Below are 8,259 nucleotides of genomic sequence, written 5' to 3'. Positions count from 1 at the left end.
CGTTTGACACCCCAAAAACACCTAAGGCCTTTTTTGGGACCCCTGTAATATGGTCTGATCACAATCAATTGTCCAAATGTGGCCACTTTTCATGCATAGTGATCAATTGCTTGCCAATGGGCAGCATTTTCTTAGTTTGATGGAAAAGTCCATTTGATGCCCCAAAAACACCCAAGGCCTTACAATTCGGTCCTTCCTTGGAGCCCCCTGCAACTGGGGCCTTTTTTTGGAGCCCCCTGCAATTGATCAATTGCTTGCCAATAGAATGCATTTTCTCAGTTTTAAGAAAAAGTCCATTTGACCCCCCAAAAACACCCAAGGCTTACCATTCAGGCCTTTTTTGGAGCCCCCTGCAATATGGTCGGTTCTTGTTCATCAGTCAGCTTCCGTTCAGTACAGTCATCTCAGGATTTGATGCAGACCACTGGGTGAAAAGGACTTGCCAGATTTAAGACAACATCTCAGCAACAAATCCTGCAAAAGACAAGAAAGAATCAGTGACAAAGAATGATGAGAGGGGAGACATACAGACACAAGATAAACTGTATTAAAACTTCCTGATAAGATTTATTTCCCTAGTTAGGAATCCCTTGACTAGCCTAAAAGTGATAAAACCACGAACGTCAATAAGGCAGAGAAATCAAATGCAGTTGTAATAATTGATAATGTATCTTAGACCCAAAAATGGAGCTACACTAAGTGATGAAGTAACGGATTCATTCAGCAGTATTGCAAGACGAATATTGGAAGTAGAATGAAAACAAAGTAAAAAATACACCGAAGTTTCTTCTGCGCAACCGAGTTTTCTGTACGTCGTATAATCAAGGCCACTGAAAAGAGATCTATCTTTCAGTGGTCTCGGTATAATGCTGTACAAGCCGCGGCCCATGAAACTTTAACTAGCGCCCGGTGTTGGCCTATCCTTTACCATTGCCAGAAGCATGATTATGGCTAACTTTAAACTTACATAAAATAAAAACTACTAGGCTAGAGGGCTGCAATTTGGTATGTTTGATGACTGGAGGGTGGATGATTAACATACCAATTTGCAGCCCTCTAGCCTCTGTGGTTTTTAAGACCTGAGTGCAGACGGACAGTCAAAGCCGGTACAATAAGTTTTCTATTACAGAAAACTAAAAACCTGTTTAAATGAAGTTGACAAATATAATTTTCCCGAACACCTGAAATGTCCTGTAATTAGTTAAAATTTCCCAAGGGCTGTATCTTTTAGTTAGTCGATTTGAGTAAACATGTCTCTTGACTTTTGATGTAAATAGAGAAGACCTGACAGACAAACAACTGTCAGAGGACAATGCGTTCGACCGAGCCAGGTGGAGGAGGAGAGCTGCCGGAAAAATCGACCCCAAATAGAAGTGGGAAAAGATGCAGAGAAAGAAGAAGAGTCTCTTGACTGTTTGATGTAAATAGAGAAGACCTGACAGACAAACAACTGTCAGAGGACAATGTGTTCGACCGAGCCAGGTGGAGGAGGAGAGCTGCCGGAAAAATCGACCCCAAATAGAAGTGGGAAAAGATGCAGAGAAAGAAGAAGAGTCTCTTGACTGTTTACAATTCAGTGATGCTTATAAAATCATGACAAAACAAATGCGATCACATAATTCTGTTGCACACTAGAACGCAAATGATGGAGAGTGGGAATGATGCATTTTATCTACTGGACAAAATTCACCATGTGAAATATTAAAGAAACTACAACAAAACCAGCCAAGATATGACAAATTTCATTACCGATAATTGCAGACACGTTTATCCCAACAACCCATTAAGAAAGTTCTGTGGTAGTCTCAAAAGTTATCAGACCTAATTCGTACAAAAAATATATATTTAGCCAATAATTAGAAATTTCTAAAGACTTGCTCACCAATCACATTCTTGCCCTCTCAAAGATGAATAAAAAAAATTATAAATACAGCAAAAAAGAGGTGAATACAATAGGCCTGGGATAATTACATAATAGGCCCTTTGTGACGTCACGGCCTCCCTCAAGCAGCTTGTGTCAGTTTGAGCTTTCCGATATCCTTGATCCAGGAATCTCGTCCTCCTTTAATGGTTTTCAAGCGACGCTGCAATGCATTACTACCCTGATGCTATTCTCTTAGCATTTTAACACATTTTCATCTGTATATTAATTTATTAACATTTTTTTCTTATTTTAATAAGTTAGATCTTTCTGTACTTCCCTTTACCTTCTCTTACTTCCTAATAAGAATCATATAGGCTATTCTTTGGAAGGTTGCATTTCAAATCAATGGCCCCTTTGGTGGGCTTGTTCCATACGAATGGCGTTCATCTTCGGAATAATAATAACAGTAGTTTAGGTCTTCGATCTCCTAGGTCCTGCCTTACTGACAGAAGCTTCCAAACAACTCCTCCCTGGCCCTTAATTTGTTTCTATTTTTATCCACCCGAAAGGGGCCGAGAGAATGCCTTTCACTGGAGGGGGTACGGGCCCATTATCGAATTCTTGTCAAGGGGGTACATGCCTCGAGAAAATTACCTTTCCCTCGAATAATGGAGAGAGAGAAACACAACGTCTGAGGTGTATTGATAACTTCAGCCTTCGGTGCATTATTTTGAAGTTCCCAGAGATATTTTTAAGCTTCTTGGAAAGAATACCTTAATCTCCCAGCCTTTGATGCATTATTTTTACGTTCCTGGAAGTATATATTCAAGGTTTTACGTGGGAAATTTCTTAATCCGCAGGCTTTTATAATAAATTCATCGGGTCATGGAATATATACTTCAAATAATTTGTTGCCTGAAACAAAATTAGAATGTGTTATGACTAGTATTTAGTTTTTTTTGTCTACTTTACACTAAAAAAAATGTACTGGCTTAAAATGTTATGGGCCAGAAATACACACTTAATCTGGGCCTTTGTATATCTGTTATAAAACTGAAATTAAACATTATACATGAACAGGTAATCATAATAAACTGATTTACGACCAGGAAAAGATATTTCTTGTTTTACGAAAGTACTTTTTGTAAAATAAACGAAATTCATACCGGTTAATCACGTCACATGAATAAAATATTCCTTTTTTTTAATGAGCGTAATTTACTCTTATGAAAACGCCACAGACTGCCTGCCTTGGACTGTTCGATCTGGCAGCACTGTTTAAAAGCGAGAGAATTACGGGCAAATTCGAGTGCCCGTCTTGTCTTTCCAGCTCCTCTCTTGTTACACGGCTTACTCCAACTTCCAAGTCTTCATTTCCTATCATCCTCATTTTATGTCAAATTCCAATTCCTTCTTTCCTCAGTCACTTCTTGACTCCTGGGCTGTCACTCACACGAGATCTACTGGACAATTTGCAGAAAATCGAAGGTTGTGGCTTCAACCTCATTCCTTGGAAGGGAATTTGCTACCTCTTGAAAATCCTGAAAATCTTCTACCTTCAGGAATTTGTAGTAGTTCTCACTTCTTTCCGACTTATTCTTTGTTTTCAAGTCGATTCTGTGGTGGGCTTGTTTCATATGAATAGGGTTCTTCATCTTCTGAGTAATAATAATTAATAATAATAATAATTGGATAATAATGAATAATCGATATTCTTTTGGTTTAATTTGTTTCCATATGAATAGGGTTCTTCATCTTCTGAATAATAATAATAATAATAATAATAATAATAATAATAATAATAATATTAATAATAATAATAATAATAATAATAGTCGCGTTATATTCCCCACTTTGCGTTGGAGATACAGGCCCCACTAATCTAGTGTGTCCTGGCGAGAGACATTACCCGCGGAATAGCGCCGTAGAATATAACGTACCTTCCCAGGTAATTCCGTGACGCGTGAAGAATTATGACTCTCCTCACGGCACTCTATAGAGGATTTCTTTCGGAAATTGCTGCAGGTGTCAAGTGCGTCGCTTTAGGAAGAGGCCAGAAGGGCGGGAATAAATGCGATATATTTTTTTTCGCGAAGAGTTGTAGATCAGGTGAGCTTAAATACGAAATGAGTGAGTAGAAGTGACGTTAAGTCTGATTCATTTCCAGAAACTTGCGGTTTATGTCGCAGAGTCGTACGGGACTGGATTCACGAAAATTGGGGTTTCGAGTCAAGCACTGGGTCATTCAGCAGCGGTTCTGAGAGGGAAAAGGCGCAGTTGGAGTGGTTGGACAGCGAGATTAAGAGATCAGAAAATCAAGATGATGAAGTAAAAGGAGCTAAAGTTGGAATTAGGAGAAACGCCCACAATTGCAACAAGAAATAATAGACTGATAGATAGACAGATAGATAGATAGATACCCAGTTAGATAGAATACAGAAATTAGCCTAAAGCCCAATCGCTGGGACCTACGGGGCCATTCAGCGTTGAAACGGAAATTGACAGTAAGAAGGTTTGAAAGGCGTAACGGGAGGAAAACCTCTCAGTTGCGCTATGAATCAATTGTTTGAGAGGGTGGAAAGTCAGATGGAAGGAAGAGAATATGAACGGAGGTACGGTAAAAGGAATGAAAGAGGTTGCAGCTAGGGGCCGAAGGGACGCCTCAAATACCTTTGATTAATACCTACAGCGCACCAAGTGAGGTGCACTGTCGACACTACCGCCCTGGGGAAATGATGTCTGTCGTTGCTACTTTGCATAAGGTGAAAGGCATCAATTGGCTTGGGTTATAAGGTCTGCAGCCCCATTCTATAATTTTTTTATGTATAAAAATCGCTGATGGAATAAAATATTGATTCTTGGAGCTTTGAATTTGTGGGAATGTGATTCAGAAGAGACGAATTTTTGACAGTTGATGTCTATTACACAAATGCATATTAAATTATTTTGGAATATATTCACGTTTCTTTTAGCTTCCATAGAAGATAAAACTGTTTTGAATCCTTTAAAAAATATTGGAGTGATTTGTTCAAACGTTCTGGCCTAATAACCCCTCTGGAATCTGTTCTGTCATCTAAGTTCCCAAGAAGAAAATAAACCGCTTTGAATATTTTAAGACAATAACGATGTATTTTGTTAAAGTGATTTGCCCTTGGACTATTTTTGGCCTCAGTATAATTTTACAAATATCCTCAAAGAAAATCGACGTCCTGCTCGTTCAAACTCCAATTCTGCAAAACGGAGAACCGTTATCTCTCTAAAACCAGTTTCCAAGACATGTCATCAGAGGTATTCCCGCGCACGCAAAATGGCGTGTCGTTGCAAATATAAACTTTACCATAAAAAAAATTGGCGTGTTTGTTTATCCCTCGTAAAATTCGCCAATTTTCCGGAATGTTCAATTTCTTTTTCATGCTCCATTCAGAAAAAAGCAAGTTTACTTAGCGTTAGGGGAAAGTTATGGAGAACACGTCAAGTTTTCCATCATGTTGCAAAGGTCATGAAATATCCTTTTGCCCGGCATTAAGCTTGTTTATGTGTATGACGTCACTCTTCGCGCATGCGTAGTTGGGACGATATAACTTTGCAATAATATGAATGGAATGTGGTGTTATTTTCAAATACATTGTATTGAATATTATACATACTATTTTTTTACGTTTAGACTTTCATTGTTGCATGTATAACAACAGGAGATTTTATACACTGCATTTCATACATATCATGGTTACATGTATAAAAATGTTTCATACAATTACTTTTCATACATTTCATTTCTCCATGAATACAAATGTACACAGTTTTTTTATGTATTTTATTTTCAATCTTGCGCAAGGCATTATTAACATTGAGGACAATGCATAAAATGAAGTGATCTAGATAAAGCGAATAGGATTTCATGCTATAAATAAAAGGGGAATCTAGATAAGTGTAGGATTCCATGCTATAAATAAAAGGGGAATCTAGATAAGTGTAGGATTCCATGCTATAAATAAAAGGGGAATCTAGATAAGTGTAGGATTCCATGCTATAAATAAAAGGGGAATCTAGATAAGAGTAGGATTCCATGCTATAAATAAAAAGGGAATCTAGATAAGAGTAGGATTCCATGCTATAAATAAAAAGGGAATCTAGATAAGAGTAGGATTCCATGCTATAAATAAAAGGGGAATCTAGATAAGAGTAGGATTCCATGCTATAAATAAAAGGGGAATCTAGATAAGTGTAGGATTCCATGCTATAAATAAAAGGGGAATCTAGATAAGAGTAGGATTCCATGCTGTAAATAAAAGGGGAATCTAGATAAGTGTAGGATTCCATGTTATAAATAAAAGGGGAATCTAGATAAGAGCAGGATTCCATGCTATAAATAAAAGGGGAATCTTGATAAAAGGGGGTTAATCTATATTAAGTGGGGACGAGCAATGTAAAAATATAAGAATCAGCTAAAGGAGAATCTATATAAATGAGGGTAATCAATGTAACGAGAGTAGGATTCCATATTATAAATAAAGGGGATCCTAAATAAATGGAGGATATTCTGTATAAAAATGATTCAATGTAACTATATCATATCATAAATAAGAGGGGATTCTATATAAATGGAGGATAATCTATATAAATGAGGGTAATCAATGTAAATGGAGTAGGATTCCATATAAATAAGAGTGGATTCTAAATAAATGGAGGATAATCTATATAAAATGAAGGTAATCAATACACAGGGAGTAGGATTCCATATTATAAGAGGGGATTCTATATAAATGGAGGATAATCTATATAAAATGAGAGTAATCAATGTAAAGGGAGTAGGATTCCATATTATAAATGAGAGGATTCTAAATAAATGGAGGTTAATCTCTATCAAATGAGGGTAATCTATGTATAAGGAGTAGGATTCCATATTATAAATAAAAGGGGATTTTAAATAAATGGAGGATAATCTATATAAAATGAGGGTCATCTATGTAAAGCGAGTAGGATTCCATATTATACGTAAGAGGGAATCCTCAATAAATGGAGGATAATTTATATAAAATGAGGGTAATCTATGCAAAAAGGAGTAGGATTCCATATTATAAATAAGAGAGGATTCTAAATAAATGGAGGATAATCTATATAAATTGAGGGTAATCAATGTAAAGGGAGTTTGATACCATATTATAAGAGGGGATTCTATATAAATGGAGGATAATCTATATAAATGAGGGTAATCAATGTAGAGGGAGTAGGATTCCATATTACAAATAAGCGGAGATTCTAAATAAATGGAGGATAATCTGTACTAAGAGTAGACAAGCACTCTATAAATGTGAGAATCAGCTGGAAGTGAATAAAATTAAAATATAGGAGGGCGAACCATTATTATGTATTGGGATTCAATATCAAAGTAGGAGTCAAATTAGCAATTTCTATATAAACAGAGGGGAATTAATATCCTTTGTAAACATAAAATCAAAGCATTCTCAAGGTTTTAGCAATGGAACACACGGGATCGATTCCTACGCAACTCCATTTTACTTCAAGGCGATCCTATTCGCTTCCTGAATATAAATTCCAAAGAGGACCAGATCCTACTTCGAGGCTCCTCAAAGGAGATCCGCCGAGTGTCTCTGCGTGACCTAATCCCATTAGGCTCCCGATTCGGGGCATATTTCATACCGAGGACTTCATTTAATTACGGCGAAAAAAGCCACTTGGTCACGAAGGATGAAAAAATAATTTATGTTAGAAATATTCGGTTTTCGATGATGGTTACGTAACCCGTGAGTTCAAGGCCGGCGATTTGTGGGTCCCTATATCAGGAAGGCGATTATCAAGCGGAAAATGGTGATCGTATGTTTGATATATCTTTTTAGAATTCTGATAAAAAATTAGGGAACAAGAGGGCACGTTTATCTGCAACAAAATGGCAGCAAACATCCTCTGCTTGGGGCAAGCAGCCATGGGTTCTTTAAAGGCCCGAAGTACTGTGAAAACGACCAATTTTATTCAAATGCAACGCGACGGTTGTTTTCCTAACTGCTCTAGTACAATGCGGACGCTTACCCACGTAATACAATCTTTCTTTAATGATACCAAATGAAGTACTGTCAATTCTTAACATTAACGCCATTAGCAAATTTTTTATATCTCATCAGTCAATTACATATATTGGAGACAGTAATTAACCATGCGGGCAACTGGCTGTGACATCACAAACATTACAAGACTGACATCATTCTAACAGGTCCGCATTTTCCCGAGACGTTACCGAGTACCGATACCTTTCCCTGAATAATCTCATGTTTCCCAGACTTAAATTACCTTAGAACTACTAATCTAACATAGCCTAACCCAACCTAACTTAACCTAACCTAGGGGCATGGAAAAAAAACGGTGCTGGTGCAATACTA

At 37.1% G+C, this 8,259-nt stretch overlaps 1 protein-coding gene across 2 annotated transcripts in view; it reads right to left on the bottom strand.

The window, feature by feature from the left end:
- Positions 1-8,259, bottom strand: part of LOC136837015 (uncharacterized) — a 126,512-nt gene that overhangs the window by 4,316 nt on the left and 113,937 nt on the right. For both annotated transcript variants that reach the window (XM_067101557.1, XM_067101558.1), the window contains one exon: positions 327-474. In XM_067101557.1, coding sequence (XP_066957658.1) covers positions 462-474 — 13 coding nt within the window. In that variant the 3' untranslated portion in view covers positions 327-461. The remainder of the gene's footprint in view (positions 1-326; positions 475-8,259) is intronic.

This window comes from Macrobrachium rosenbergii, chromosome 57 (genome assembly GCF_040412425.1).
Source record: "Macrobrachium rosenbergii isolate ZJJX-2024 chromosome 57, ASM4041242v1, whole genome shotgun sequence".
NCBI lineage: Eukaryota > Metazoa > Arthropoda > Malacostraca > Decapoda > Palaemonidae > Macrobrachium > Macrobrachium rosenbergii.
The sequence above is the reverse complement of the archived record's forward strand: the minus strand, read 5'-3'. Positions and strand labels throughout refer to the sequence as shown.